Below are 16,198 nucleotides of genomic sequence, written 5' to 3'. Positions count from 1 at the left end.
GTGCAAGTCTGCCGTACAGCTTTGAGCGTGGGGTATTAAGGTGGGTGACCTCTATGACTGTCTAAAAGTGATATATGTACACTTTCGCAATGAGTGTTCCGTCTGGTCAATGCCAGAGAGACACAACTAAATTGTTGGGGGGGGTGCTATGCGGAGAGGGGTCCAGGGCCCCGCCGGCCCAGTGTGGAGTTTATAAAGCCACAGATAAAAAAAAAGAAGGAAAAATAAAAGGAAACATAAGTAAATAGATACAAAAATGAAATGAAATGAAGTAAACATAAGGCATATGTAATATATCAATCAATAAGTTGCTTGTATATGGAGTAAGATATTCAATGCTGTATATCTCAAAGGTTAAAACAGTAATCTCAACAGGAGAAACACGAAACAAAATAAAACAATGTAACAGGAAGTGATTGGAGGCAAAACATCTATTACTTCCCATTGTATGGCCATAGGCTATGTTGTATCAAAACAAGGGCCTATATAGCATTCAATGTTTAATATCTCCCCATTAGGGTTACAATGTGACGTTCATAGTAAGTTGGGTTACTAGTGGGGGGTTCAGCATTTTCCCCTCAAGAGAGCAGAGGTTTGATTTCCCTCACTCGCTATTGGCTGTGAAGCAATAGGGGAGAGCAACAAACTATGTCTATGTTCGAGAACTAAGGGTCTCAAGGGGAGTTAAGTGGTGGGTTTATGGCTCTTCACCAGATAATGTGAGTGTTTATTAAAGAGTATAATCTATATGAATTTTGAAGGGTAGGGTATTTTCTAAAATAGTAGTGCTTCAATTTTAAGTTATCAACGGGAGAGATTAAGTATATATTTGATTCTGTTGGTTACATCCTCACCTTTATGTTTCTAGGATTCTAATCACTTTGCAGCATGGTGGGTGAGCATTTGATTAGTAACCGTATATTACAATGTAACAAGATTATAACGACACAGAGGCCTTCAGTAGGGGGAGCTAATACTATCAAGGGGGTATGGCCAGTGCCTACTCTTCTGGGCGTGAGGCACGCTGTTTCATGTTTCTAAGGGACAATAAAAATATTACAACAGAATCTATAACCAGTCGGTTGAACAGTTACATAGTGTGAGGCATCATAACAAAAAAAAACACATGACATATTCATTTAAGAGCAAAAAACATATATGGCACAATTGGCTAGGTAGATGTATAGTGTAGCACAATGGTTTCAAGTCACTTTTGCCAATCTAGCCAAGAGATAGAGAAATGTAAAGTCCATGGCTAGTATCTAACAGCATGGAAAACAAACAAATATTAACATATAAAACTGTTATGATCTCACCCATCTTCTTCCTGCTCATCTCCTGGAGACCTTCATAAATTGTGAGGGACATACCTCCCAAAGGAGGAATATCCCCCTGAGGGAATACAGTCAAAGTATCTTACGTAAGCAGGTACTCTATGGGTCTGTATTTGGGTGTGTGCCAACAGTGTCTCTGAGTTTCTTAAGGGATCCAGAGAGTCTTTCATCCGTTCCAGAGGGTCTCTGTGGTAATGGTTTCCAAGGTGGTGCTGATGCTCTTAGGCCAGATCCCCGTTCTGTACTTGTAGATTGGGCCTCTTTATCTGGTGGTAGGAGTTCCCATTTTTGAAGTAGTTCTCTCGTTTGCTGGGGAGTAGAGGTTATATATTGGTTACTATCTTTGGTGATAATAAGGCGTACAGGGAACCCCCATCTGTATTTCAAATCTCGCTCCCTCAGTATTTTGGTATACGGTTGATAATGTCTCCGGATCTGTAACGTATGGGGGGAGAGGTCTGGATAGATTTGTAGTCCCAGATACTCCTCAGGGAGACGCTTGTCTCTGGCAAGTGCCTTGAGTATTTTCTCTTTGTACGTGTAGTAGTGGAATTTGGCTATCACATCTCTTGGCTGGCCACCATCTGCAGATCGTGCCCTGAGGGCTCTGTGGACTCTATCTATCAAGTGTTCATTATTTGTCGCAGGGCCCAGTATAGCTTCAGATAACTTCTGTAGGTACTTCTCAAGATCTTGTGGTAAAACAGATTCTGGGATGCCTTTAATTCGTATATTGTTGCGGCGTGACCTATCCTCTAAGTCCGCCAATTTCAATTCTAGATCTGTAATTTGGATGGCTAAGGACTGGGAGTAGGACAGAAGGTTGGTGTGGTCTATTGCCAGATCTTCCTGCCTGCGCTCTAGCGCGTCTGTTCGTTCGCCAATGAGGCCAATATCTCTTTTCAGATCCGCATGCGATCTGTCAAATTTTTTCGATAAAGATTCATGGTGTGATGCTAGCAAGGCTTTCATGGTGTCCATCATATTGTTATTCGTGCAAGTATCTGTCTCCAGGATCTGAGAGGCTTTCTTAACTAATGTTGAGTCAGTGTGAGTATCAGAGACACTGCCTGTGTCGGAGTATTCATCCTCAGATCTTGTTTGGGTAGTTTTTGGACGGTGTTGAAAGTGGTCAACCACCGTTCTTTTGAGTGTGGAGTGGGGTTTGTGCTTGCGTTTATGGGCCTGCGACATTTTGTAGTGGGTGTAGATGAAACTAACTATTGGCAAATTTCTTCTATGGCTGAGTACCTGCTTATTATCTGTGTGCTAGTACTGTAGCATTGATCGGCCGGCGGGGACACAGACTCTTAGGGGTTATTTACATATTGTCATAACCTAGATCTTCTAGGGGTGAGAAAGAGAAAAAAAAAATTTGCCTTCTCAGAAATAGTATAAGCTGCACACCTATAGTTCAGGTATTCGGTCTTAGTGAGAGTAGAAGGGTAAATACTCGGGGGATCCTTCCTTTGTGGGATAAGTTTTAATTCCAAGTACAGTATTTGCTGTGTAAGGTGATATGTACGGCAGTTTCAGTTCTTATCACATACCCCCCTCCTTAGGGGAATTGTCTCCTATTGACGAAGTGGGGAAGGGAATGGTGATATGACTCACCTCCAGTGCGGTGAGAGGGGCCACTCTGTCCGATTGTACTTATAAGGTATGCCCAGGGTCCCGGGATCAAAAGCACATGCAGCCAGTGAGTGTATGGATAGAAGTTTATTGGTCTCTGCAGGGTCTTGATGGGATAGAGCAAAGTGGGTATGTGCTGTCTCCCCAGAAAGTGGTTCAGAAGATCCTGCTCTAGTTGTGGCCTAGCCCGCTGAATGTGAAGTAGATGGGCTGATGGGCGTTTAGTGAGCCCATGCTGTAGTGGGCAAAATGAGTTTCCACAATTAGGGGCAATAGGATAGAGCGTCGCTCAATTTGTTGCCCTTTTGAGTAAGTTTGTGTGCTGCTGCGCTAATAAACTGTTGAGAGGCCTTATTCTGGGATATGCTGCAGGGATCTGTGAAGCGTTCTAATTGTTGGTAGGCGCGGAGCGGTTCAGGGGTGTATAGTTGGGCAGGGGAACAAGGGCTCAGGCTGTATCGATCACTTTTCTCACCTGACCGCTGTATTGTGGTTATGTCACTGGGCCCGTACCGCAGGTGCACAAGATGGCGGCGGTTCGCGCCAAGAAAGCTGTGGCGTGATTCAGGGTCTCCGGTCTCCTACGCTCTCCCCCGGCAGTCCCAGGCAGGTCACTCTCCCACCTTCAGGCGAGGTGGTCAGTTAGGGGTAAGTCCCGTTGGTTGTTTTGATGTTTGTGTGCGCTGGATCTCTGACCCCACCTAGGAGCCCTGTCACTGCCTGTAGTCTGCTGCACCGGAGCGGAGCCCCGACCCTCCGGGCAGCAGTGGTGGGTAAGTCAAGTTCTCTTTTACTCACAAGCAGGTCTGCGTGCCGGGTTGTCTGGTGTACTTTGCCTTTGTTGCTGCAATCTGTTAGTTATCGTCACACGTTTCCGGTCAGGACAGGCCCCGGTATGGAGAAGTTGAAATCTTCTAGTAGGTACAGCAGCTGTCGATATAGTCAGGTTATTTCTAGCTAGCAGGAGTGTGGATCGCTAAAGGTACTCTTCTAGAGATAAAAAAGCAATTTTAAACGGCTGTTTTATAGCTATTTTAAAGTGGTTATTAAGGAGCTCTCTCTAGACACGTCTCTCCTGCTTGACGGTTAGCTCCGCCCCCTGATTGTCCCTTTTTAAAGGGACAGTATACACTCATTTTCATATAACTGCATGTAATAGACACTACTATAAAGAATAAGATGCACAGATACTGATATAAAAATCCAGTATAAAACTGTTTAAAAACTTACTTAGAAGCTGTCAGTTTGGCTCTGTTGAAAAGGCAGCTGGAAAGCCCACTGCAAGTGGCAAATAAGACGCTCTCCCCCTCCCCCTTCTTTTACATATGAAAAGACCCTTTACACAAACAGGAGCAAGCTGGAGAAGGTAGCTGACAGTATTCACATAAAACTTTGGAGCTTGGTTAGGAGTCTGAAAATCAGAGCAATGTTATTTAAAAATAAGCAAAACTATACATTTATTTAAAAAAAAAAACTTTATGGGCTATATAAATAGATCATGTACAAAACATTTATGCAAAGAAAAAATGAGTGTATAATGTCACTTTAAGGTGGCCCCTAAACAAACCTCTTCTTTTCCCATGCATGATTGAGTTTCTGAACTAATTTCTAAGAAATGGCAGAAGCCAGGTGTTCCTTTTGTTCCATTTGTTAAGTTTCAGTCTATGTTCCCTCTACCCTTCTGCTAGTACAGAGATTTGGAAAGCTATTCCTAATGTGGGTGCAGCTTTCTCCACTCTTGCCAGGCCTCTACTATTCCTTTTGAATGATAGTTCCTCTTTTAAGGATCCTTCGGATTTAAGACTTTAAGGTTTTTATAGACAATCCTTTAAGGTTGATGTTTAGGCTGGGTGTCTGGGGTTTTGGAGAGGTGTGGTCTCCACAGGAGACGTGGTTACCCATAAACATTTTTTGAGTAATCTTCAGGGCTCTCCTGAGTTTGTCCACACTCATATAGGAATCATTTTCTATTATTCCAATCATTCAATGTCACAGCAGTGGCTTACATATATCATCAGTGTGGGACTTTAGCAATGAGGGAAGTTTCCACGTATCATTAGTTGGGCAGAACATTTTCAGTGCAGGAGTTCTGTCATCCACATGCTTGGTGTGAACAGTTGGGAGGCAGACTTTCTAAGTTGCTAATCTCTTCACTCAGTAGAGTAGTATCTAAATTAGGAGATTTTGTCCATATTATGAGATGTTGGGGTCTACCAGAGATAGATCATATGGATTCTCACTTGAATAACAAACTTCCCCATTATTGTGCCAGTTCTTGGGACCCTCAGGAAAACCTTATAGATGCCCTAGGGGATCACTGGTCCTTCAACCTTATTTACATCTTTCCTCCATTTATTATTGTTATTATTATACTTTATTTATGAAGCGCCATCATATTCCGCAGCACTGTCCATGGATACAATTCATTTAAATATAAAACTTGTAAGAGACAGGACAAAATTTACAAACACATACAGGAGGAATTGAGGGCCCTATTCCCGTGGGAACTTACAATCTAGAAGGGTAGGAGGTTGAGAAACAGGAGGTGAGGACTGCAAGATTGAGAAAGATGTTAATGCAGAGTTAGATGAGGGAAATGTTGTTAGGTAAGAGAAATATTGAGTTGGGTGGTAGGCTTCTCTGAACAGAAAAGTCTTCAGAGAGCATTTAAAGGAAGAAAGATTAGGGCAAAGTTTGACCGCACGAGGGAGAGTGTTCCAGAGGGTAGGTGCTGCACGACAGAAGTCCTGCAGTCTAGCATGAGAAGAGGTGATAGTCACAGATGCAAGGAGCAGGTCATTGTTAGATCTTAGTGGGCGGGCTGGAGTATACTTGTTGATTAGAGAGGATAGGTAGAGGGGAGCGGTGTTGGTGAGTGCTTTGTATGCAAGGATGAGAATTCTGAATTTAATTCTGCTGTGAATGTACAGCCAATGAAGGGAGTCGCAGAGAGGTGCAGCAGATACAGAGCAATGGGAAAGGTGGATCAGCCTGGCAGAGGCATTTAGGATGGATTGAAGGAGGGAGAGGATGGAAAGAGGAAGGCCAGTAAGTAGATAATTGCAGTAGTCAAGTCGGGAAATAACAAGGGAGCGGATTATTTGCTTTGTGGTTTTAGTGCACAGAAAAGGTCTATCTTGGAAATATTGCGTAGATGGTTGCGGCAGGATGTAGAAAGCTATTGGATATGGGGGACGAAGGATAGATTTGAGTCAAGTGTAACTCCGAGGCAGCGGACTTGGGGCGATGTGGAAATGGTGATGCTGTCAACAGGGATAGAGAAGTCACAAGTCCGTGTAGAGCTTGAGGGGGGATAAGAAGGAGCTCAGCCTTGGACATGTTAATCTTAAGGTGGTGAGAGGCCATCCAGGAAGCAGTTGCTGACATGAGAAAGGACAGAGGTATAGAGAGCAAGGGTGGAGAGGTAGATCTGGGTGTCATCAGCATAGAGGTGATATTTGAAGCCATAACTGTTGATAAGTTTACCCAGCGAAGAAGTATAAATGGAGAAGAGTAGAGGACCCAGAACAGATCCTTGAGGTACTCCAACAGACAGAGGCATTGGAGAGGAGGAGTCGCCGGCAAATGACACAGAAAAAGACCTGTGAGAAAGATGAGTGAATCTAGGAAAGAGCAGTGTCACAGAGGCCAAAAGAGCCAAGGGTCTGCAGGAGGAGTGGGTGGTCAACTGTGTCGAAGGCAGCTGAGAGGTGAAGTAAGATGAGTATAGAGTAGTGGCCAATATTTTTAGCAGAGAGAAGATCGTTAGTAACCTTGGTAATGGCAGTCTCAGTGGAGTATTTGGGGCGGAATCCAGATTACAGGGGGTCAAGCAAGAAGTTGGCAGACGGGAAGTGGGTTAGGCGATTGTAAACTAGTTTTTCAAGGAGTTTTGATGTTAGTGGAAGCAGTGATATGGGGCGGTAGCTTTCAAGGGAATTAGGGTCGAGGGGTTTTTTTTTTTTGAGTATGGGAGTGACTTTTGCATGTTTGAAAGAAGATGGGAATAAGCCGGTAGAAAGAGAGAGGTTGAAGATGTGGGTAAGAGCAGGAGTGAGGGTCGAAGATAGGAAGGGTATTAGATGGGAAGGGATAGGGTCGAGCGGGCAGGTAGTGAGGCGTGAGGAAGATAGTAAGGAGGAAACTTCATTCTCAGTGGCTGGAGGGAAGATGCAGAGGGTGGCAGAGGGAGTAACTGGGCCTGTTGATGGAATATTGCAGGTTGGTGTTGGGATGTTGCTTCAGATAGTACGTGTTTTGTTTTAAAAAGTAGTCTGCCAGGTCTTGAGCACTAAAGACAGATGGGGGGGTGGAGCAGGTGGGTAGAGTCATTTAGGGTTTGAGGAAAGAGTAGATATGAGAGAAGTAGGTTTGCTTGGGCAGAGGTGTATGAACGAAGAATAAAACTTCTAGTGTATGAAATCAGGTTCAGAGTGAATTTTCCTCCAGACACGCTCAGCAGTACGGGAGCATTTTTGCAAATAGCGTGTTTGCTGAGAGTGCCAGGGCTGCAACTGACGGTGTGATGTTTTGCGCAGCTGGGGAGGGGCAAGTGTGTCTAGTGCAAAGGAGAGAGTTTTGTTATAGAGGGCTGTAGCAAGATCAGGGCAGTTTATAGTGGAAGTGTGAGGGAGGAGATCTTGAATGATTTTTGAAAATTGGAGCGGATCCACAGCATGTAGATTTTACAGGTGGGGGGGGCGGGATGGAGAAGTGGGTTTAGCTGTTGCATTAATATTATAGGTGACCAGGTGATGGTCTGAAATGGAAAAAGGGCGACAGGTGAGGTCAGATATAGAACAGAGGTAGGAAAATACCAGGTCGATGGAGTGTCCATCACGGTGGGTAGGGAATAGGGTGGATTGTGAGAGACCGAAGGAGGATGTGAGTGAAAGAAGTTTAGAAGCAGATGGGTTGTCAATGGGAATGTTGAAGTCCCCAAGAATTAGGGTTGGTATATTTGTAGAGAAGAGAAAGCGAGGAAGCCAGGTGGCAAAGTTGTCAAGGAATTGGGAGGTAGGTCCAGGAGGGCGATAGATGACTGCTACTTTGGGGAAGAACAGGCGAATACAGTGGACTTCAAAGGAGGAGAAGGAGAGAGATGGGATTGGAGGTAGGTGCTGATGAGTGCAGGAGGGGGAGAGCAGGATCCCAACACTGCCGCCACGTTTCTCACCTAGCCTAGGGGTATGGCTAAAGTGAAGACCACAATGTGTGAGAGCAGCAGTGGAAACGGTGTCGGAAGAAGATAGCCAGGTTTCGGTAATTGCTAAGAGGGAAAAAGCATTTGAAATAAACAGGTCATGAATGGTTGTAAGTTTGTTGCAGACAGAGCGAGAGTTCCATAGTGTGCAAGTGAAAGGAGTGTGTGCGTATGGGATGCATTGGATGGAAATGAGGTTATGTGTGTTGCTTTTATTAAAGTTACTATAAGGAGTGCGTGATTGGGGAATGATGGGAATGAGGGTGGGCCCAGGATTTGTAGAGATGTCACCTGATGCTAATAGCAGCAAGATGGAAAGTAAGTAGGTGAGAATGAGATTTATAGCAGTGGGGGTATTTCTGTGAGGTGGTGGTGCAGTTTAGTGACATAGATTTTAAAATAGAGAGTAGTTCATGAGAGCTAAAGTAAGGAGAGAGGGGCCAATATAAGCTGCATGTGGAGAAGGGTAAGGTATGAGCATGTGAGCCTGCTTGTGGTATAGGCAAGAGACCGTTAAAAGGAAAAGCAGTTCTTAAAACATAGCAGAATATTAAGTGAAAAATTTTGGTTTTGAAAAGAAAATATTTAGCTTGCCTAAAATCTTGTTCAATTCTTGTCTAATTCTTAGTGCTGCCACTTAAAGATGTCACTTAGAGAGATGGCAGCTTAGAGAGATGGTGTTCTCTGCAAATGCTAAACCCAGCAAAAAACCTTGAGACAGTTGCTATCCTGAGCTATAGACAGAATCAAGTAGGAGCAAGCTTCAGCAGCTCTGATTTCCCCATCTTGGAGGCTCCTCTTCTTTCTCAAGGTTTTTTTCTTTTAGCAGAACTGTATTTGACTGCCTGGCAATGTAACGCTTTGTGCTGTCTAATAGAGGTTTTTCTGACAAGGTTATTAACACCTTGATTCAGTCTAGGAAACCTGTCACCAGGCCTATTTATCTTCAGGTTTGGAAAATCTTTTTTGCTTGGTTTACTCGCAAAGGATACCACTGGAATTGTTTTAGAAATCATAAAGCTCCAGCAGGAAGGTTTGAATTAGGGTTTGCCCTCTGAATGGTCAGTTTTCATCTTTCTGTTTTGTTTTATAAGAGTTTTGCTAAAATTCCAGATTTTAAGACCTCTGGTACAGGCCATAGATGAGTGTATGTGACGTGCCTAAGGGACACAGGGCACAGGTGAATGTGTGCTACGTCTCTACAGGTGAGTGTACTTGTGTGACACATCTGAGGGACGTAGGACACAGGTGAATGTACATAAGTGACATGTCTGAAGAACCAAAGGGTGCAAGTGAGTGAACATGTGCGATATGTCTGAGGGACGCAGGGTGCCAGTGAGTGTAAGTGTATCAAAAGAAGTAGCGAAGGTGGCACACTTTAAAGCAAGCAAACCTTAATTAAGATGAGCAATGTTTCGGGGCTCCTGCCCCTTTCTCAAACTAACAAATAATGATATCAACACACTTTATATAGGGTACGTGTCTAAAAAGGTATCCAGTCACCTGTTAATGGGAGGAGCAATATCACACATCAAACATATCAAAGGTAAAGGTAATCAAATCAAGCCTGCCGATCAAGCAGAAGTGTATAGACAACTGAATGATGTTAAAACATATGAAAAGTTGTAAAAAAAATCCAACTAATGCTATCTGTAAAGAACTACTTACAAAAAAATTATGATTTTTTTGTTACCTACATTTCCTGTTGTTCCACTTTTCTATGTTGTCCGTAAAATTCATAAGAGCTTAGGGAGTCCACCGGGGAGGCGTCCCATAGTTGTTGGGATTTGGGTCACTACTTAGCCCTACAGCTCAGTTCTTAGACAAAATTCTATCCCCTTTAGGTACACAGGGCAAACCATACATAAAAGATACTGCACATTTTCTGAACGTAACTAAAAAATGTAATAATATAGATAAGGAGATATGGTTATCCACTTGGGATGTGGCCTCTCTGTATACAGATACATTAAAAGTATCCTTTTAAAATATTATGGTAGCATTATGTCCTTCTAAATATAGTATCTTGCTGCTTTTGTTTTTATTAGGTATTCCAATTTTAACCAGTATGGAGGAGGATAACTTTGGTAAAAATTTGATTACCTTTACCTTTTGATATGTTTGATGTGTAATATAGCCCCTCCCATTAACAGGTGATTGGATACATTTTTAGACATTTACCCTATATAATGTATGTTGATATCATTATTTGTTAGCTTGCGAAAGGGGCAGGAGCCCCGAAACGTTGCTTATCTTAATAAAAGTTTGCTTGCCTTAAAGTGTGCCACCTTCGCTACTTCTTTTGATTTACTTATTGGAAGCTTATAGAGGGAAGCCTGGAAGGTGTTGCACCTATATACCTACAGTTTATGCAGCCATTGCCTTAAGGTGTTGTGCTGATCCTATCTACTTGGAGTGAGTGTAAGTGTGTGACATGTCTGCGGGCCGTAGGATGCAGGTGACTGTATGTGTGTGACATGTCTGAGAGTTGCAGGGCACAAGTTAATGTGCACCAGTCTAAGGGATGCAGGGCACTGGTGAGTGTAGGTGTGGGGAATGTCTGAGGGTAGTAGGTAAGTGTACGTGTGTTACATATCTGAGGGACTCGGGTGAATGTATGTGTGTGACGTGTCTGAGGGATGCAGGGCACAGGTGAGTATACGTGTATGATGTTCCTGAGGGATGCAAGGGCATAGGTGAGTACATGTGTTGAGTGTCTGATAGATGCAGCACACCGGTGAATGAAATTGTGGGATGTGTTTGAGGGATACAGGGCACACTTGAGTGTATGTGTGTGATGCGTGACGTGTCTAAAGGACACAGGTGAGTGTACATGTGTGATATTCAGATTATACAATTTCCTTGTGCATTGCTGAAATGTAACAATGTGTATATGATCTATACAGGTGATGTTAAGACTGAAGTCACACTTAACACTGAACAAACAAATGATTTGTATGTAAAGCAGCAACTAGAAGCTGTGAAGCAGGAAAACAGTGTCAATATCCGTACATGTAAGTACATGTGTGTTTTGTGTCTGACGGACGCAAGGCGCAGGTGAGTGCACGTGTCTTAAGTATACAGGATGCTGATGAGTGTATGTATCTGAGGGACTCAGGGCGCAGATGTGTGTACGTGTGTTACGTGTATGAGCGATACAGGGGATTGTATTTGTGACATGTCTGTGGGACGCAGTGTCCAGGTGAGTGTATGTGTGCAAAGTATACCAGTGGGACGCAGCGCACAAGTGAGTGTATGCATGTGTCAGTGGTGAGTGTCTGATAGATGCAACACCCCATTGAATGTAATTGTGGGATGTGTTTAAAGGGAGCAGGGCACAGGTGAGTGTATATGTGTGATGTGTCTGAGTGATAAAGGGCACACTTGAGTGTATGTGTGTAATGTGTCTGAGGGTTGCAGGACACAGGTGTGTGTAACGTGTCTGAAAGACACAGGTGAGTGTACACTTGTGACATTCAAATTTTACAATTTTCTTGTGCAGTTCTAAAAAACTGAAATATTTATATATATATATATGATCTGTGCAGGTGACGTTAAGACTGAAGTCACACTTGATGCTGAACAAACAAATGATCTGTACGTAAAGAGTCATCTGGAAGCTGTGAAGCAGGAAATCGGTGACAATATCAGTGAATGTAAGTGCACATTAGTTATGTGTCTGAGGAACGCAGTTGAGTGTACATGTGTGACGTGTCAGAGGGACGCAGGAGTCAGATTAGTGTATATGTGTGTGGTGCATGAGGGACATGGGTTATTGGTAAGTGTGCACATGTGTGGTGTGGGAGAGATAAGGGTTACAGGTAAGTGTGCACATGTATTGTGCATGAGGGACATAGTTTACTGGTGAGTGTGCATGTACGTTGTTTCAAAAAAATGATTGGTACATGTGAATGTACATGTATGTTCTGAATGAGACACAAGGGTTACAGGTGAGTGTGCATGTATAATATGAATGAGACGTGGGTTACAGGTGAGTGTTCATGCAGGTTGTTGCTAAGACACCTGGATCACAGGTAAGTGTGCAATACACAAGCGGCATGCTAGAAAGCTTAATGATTTATTATCAAAATTAAAGGGACAGTTTACCCAAAAACTTTCTCTCCTTTAATTTGTTCCCAATGATCCATTTTACCTGCTGGAGTGTATTTAATTGTTTACAAATAGCTCCTTAGCCTTTATATTGGCATTTGAAATAGCTGATTTAGCCTGTAGTATCCCTACCTATACTGAATTGTCTATATCTAGGTATAGGCTATTGAGAAACTGTAAACACAGCCAGGTGGAAGAAATAAAGCTATAAAATGTTAATTTTCCATTGTTCTTTCTTAGTATTGTTCAGAGATAAGAAAGGGAAGCATTTGAGTGATTATAACAATATCTGATCGCACTGCAAGCTTAGCTTATTTTGATGGGCTGTGGTTTCAAAGAGCAAATCCACTATTTAAAGGGGCATTATACACCAAAATTATTATAGGCTATTTAAATAAAGCAATAGGTGTAGATACAATTTGCAGCTGACACGCATTACCTATTTTGCATCTAACTCACCTAAAAATGTTATAAACCATGCAGGGTGTTTCACTGAATATGTATACCTAAGTACTATACACTAATCACTGAGCTATTGTTTTCTCTTCACTCCCTAACTGGGAGCTAAACTTCTCACACACTTCTCAGTGAAATATGTTCCTTTACAAATAAAACAGTTTCACAGCAGACCAGACATTAGAGTATATTACTTAGGTATACATATTCAGTGAAACGCCTTGCTTAATGTATCCCATTTGTAGGAAAGTTAGCTGCAAAATAGGTAATGCATGCCAATTGCAAATTTTAGCTACAATAATTTTGGTGTATAATGCCCCTTTAATTTGCAAAAAGAAGCATAAATTAGCGATTTCTTATACATTTTATACTCTACAGCTGGTATAACAAGTCAGGGGGAACACATTCAGGGAAAATCTTTTACAGTGAACTGTCCCTTTAAAATATGGCAATGGTGTAAGTTACAGGTTAGTGGGTGCGTGTTCTGTCCAAGTGACGCTTGGTACAAGTAAGTTTGCATATATGTGCAGTCTGAGTAGCTGGTTACAGGTGAATGTGTATATATGTTGTGTATGTGGTATATGGATCACAGATTAGTCTGTACATATCTAGAGTATGAGGTACATGAATCACAAGTAAGTGTGCACATGTTTATGGTGTCTGAAGTGCCTGTTTCATAGGTAAGTGTGCAAAGTAAATAATGTGCACAGAGTAATTTCTGGGTTCTCACCGTACAGGGCGTATGGATGTGATGCCCTCAGATGGTCCAGGGGTTGAGCACAGAGGAGAACCGTATGTGTGTGATCGGGTGAAGACTGAGGAGGATGAAGTTCCTATAAATACGGCTACAGGTGATTAGGGCATATTAAGTAAATGGAAGATTCTTTGATGGTGACATTTTGTCTCTTGTAGCAGTTATGTTTCTCAGATGCTTACACTGAGGTAAAGGTCAATTTATTCCTTTGTGTGTCCACTGCTGTGGGTTAGGGTGACCAGAGGCTGGATTTCTGTCGATGGATGTTCTTGGCAACCAAAGGTAACTACTGTGTGATCAATTCCCCCTGTATTTGTCTGTAAAATGTTGTATTTTATTGTATTGCTTCACCATTGTACTTTTTTGTACCCATGGACAGTGCTGCGGAATCTGTTGGCGCTTTATAAATAAATAATAATTATAATAAATTGGTGCTGTGAGTATGGATAACAGTAGTTCCAAGAAAAATTATGGCCACATGCAAACAACTCTCCTGGTTTACTGGTTGCTAGTCGCCACTGTAAACAACCTTACACAGTGCACCAGCAGTGATTCTATGAAATGTAATTATTTGCTCATGCACTGTAGAGGGCAAGTAAACTTAGGTTACAATATGGTGCTGCCCTACTATTGGGTAAAAGTGGTTTATGTGGAACATTAAAAATGCCAGATTTGTGGGTAGTAGTTTTTTACCATTTATATTTATCACTGCCATTTTGTTTTATATTAACTTTTACATAATGCACATTTTTCTGAGATTGTTATACAGTTTAATATCCCCTTAACTCCTTTTCTTTCATACATGATCCATTACTCTTGGGATTTACTCTACCTAGCCACTAGGAGGAGGCAAAGATTCAAAAACCCCAAGAGCTCTATAAAACTCCTCCAACCTTACTAGTAACTAGTCTTGTCTTTACCTCAGCTGAAGGAAGAATGAAGGTATTTCCTTCTTAATACAAGAAGAGTCCACTGCTTCATTCCTTACTGTTGGGAAATATTGAACCTGGCCACCAGTAGGAGGCAAAGACACTTCCCCTATCCCTTCAGTCATTCTTTGCCTTTCATCACAGGAGGATGGCAGAGAAGTGTCAGAAGATTTCGGAGTTGTTCCTCAGGAGGGATATATGCCTTTTGTTATGGAACTGGAGTTTTAAGTATTCTTGTCAGCCTCTCAGTGAGAGCATTGACGAAAGTTAGTCTGGAGTTGCAGTGAGAGTCTTTCTGCAAACCCATCCAGACTGCCTGCTAACAGCTCCTTAAGCAACCAGTGTTGACGAGTTTCACTGTCTGCTTCTTCACTCAAGTCCATGTCAGGAGCGATTCTACAAGACTGTCACACTTGAGAGGCTGTGTTTCTGTTCCAGTACAGATTCTGGTAAGATAGTTTACATTTTTACTTATGTTGAAATTGCTGAAGACAGGGTTAATATCTCCTGAGGGAGGTTTTTAAACAGTGGGGATTAATCAAATGTGTTCTTTGATTTATGCTGCTTTGTGAGATTTATTTTTGGGCTCATAGACTGTTATGCGGTAACGGAACATGCAGGTATTTTACTTTCACTTTGAACGCTGCGCAGCTTGATAGCATTAGCATGCTTTCTCCAACATAGGTGTGTCCGGTCCACGGCGTCATCCTTACTTGTGGGATATTCTCTTCCCCAACAGGAAATGGCAAAGAGCCCAGCAAAGCTGGTCACATGATCCCTCCTAGGCTCCGCCTACCCCAGTCATTCTCTTTGCCGTTGCACAGGCAACATCTCCACGGAGATGGCTAAGAGTTTTTTGGTGTTTAAATGTAGTTTTATTCTTCAATCAAGAGTTTGTTATTTTAAAATAGTGCTGGTATGTACTATTTACTCTGAAACAGAAAAGAGATGAAGATTTCTGTTTGTAAGAGGAAAATGATTTTAGCAACCGTTACTAAAATCGATGGCTGTTTCCACACAGGACTGTTGAGATGAATTAACTTCAGTTGGGGGAAACAGTGGGCAGACTTTTGCTGCTTGAGGTATGACACATTTCTAACAAGACGATGTAATGCTGGAAGCTGTCATTTTCCCTATGGGAACCGGTAAGCCATTTTCTTAGTTTAGTATAAGAATAAAGGGCTTCACAAGGGCTTTAAAGACTGGTAGACATTTTTCTGGGCTAAAACGATTACTTTATAAGTATATTTAGTGGATTATAACTATAAATAGTTCTTTTAATCTTGGGGATGTATTAAAAAAACGGCAGGCACTGTATTGGACACCTTTTTCACTGGGGGCCTTTTCTAGTCATAGGCAGAGCCTCATTTTCGCGCCACTAATGCGCAGTTGTTTTTGGAAAGCAAGGCATGCAGATGCATGTGTGAGGAGCTAAGAACCACTGAAAAAGCTTATTGAAGGCGTCATTTGGTATCGTATTCCCCTCTGGGCTTGGTTGGGTCTCAGCAAAGCAGATACCAGGGACTGTATAGGGGTTAAATGTAAAAACGGCTCCGGTTCCGTTATTTTAAGAGTTAAAGCTTTCAAATTTGGTGTGCAATACTTTTAAGGCTTTAAGACACTGTGGTGAAATTTTGGTGAATTTTGAACAATTCCTTCATACTTTTTCACATATTCAGTAATAAAGTGTGTTCAGTTTAAAATTTAAAGTGACAGTAACGGTTTTATTTTAAAACGTTTTTTGTGCTTTGTTATCAAGTTTATGCCTGTTAACATGTCT

The 16,198-nt window shown here is 42.2% G+C and overlaps 1 protein-coding gene across 3 annotated transcripts in view; it reads left to right on the top strand.

The window, feature by feature from the left end:
- Nucleotides 1–16,198, top strand: part of LOC128657322 (uncharacterized) — a 97,686-nt gene that overhangs the window by 59,816 nt on the left and 21,672 nt on the right. For 2 of the 3 annotated variants that reach the window (XM_053711623.1, XM_053711622.1), the window contains 3 exons: nt 11,076–11,183; nt 11,718–11,825; nt 13,473–13,586. In XM_053711623.1, coding sequence (XP_053567598.1) covers nt 11,076–11,183; nt 11,718–11,825; nt 13,473–13,586 — 330 coding nt within the window. The remainder of the gene's footprint in view (nt 1–11,075; nt 11,184–11,717; nt 11,826–13,472; nt 13,587–16,198) is intronic. The other variant, XM_053711624.1, reaches the window with a different exon arrangement.

Source organism: Bombina bombina, chromosome 4 (assembly GCF_027579735.1).
Source record: "Bombina bombina isolate aBomBom1 chromosome 4, aBomBom1.pri, whole genome shotgun sequence".
In the NCBI taxonomy this organism is placed as follows: domain Eukaryota; kingdom Metazoa; phylum Chordata; class Amphibia; order Anura; family Bombinatoridae; genus Bombina; species Bombina bombina.
The sequence above is the reverse complement of the archived record's forward strand: the minus strand, read 5'-3'. Positions and strand labels throughout refer to the sequence as shown.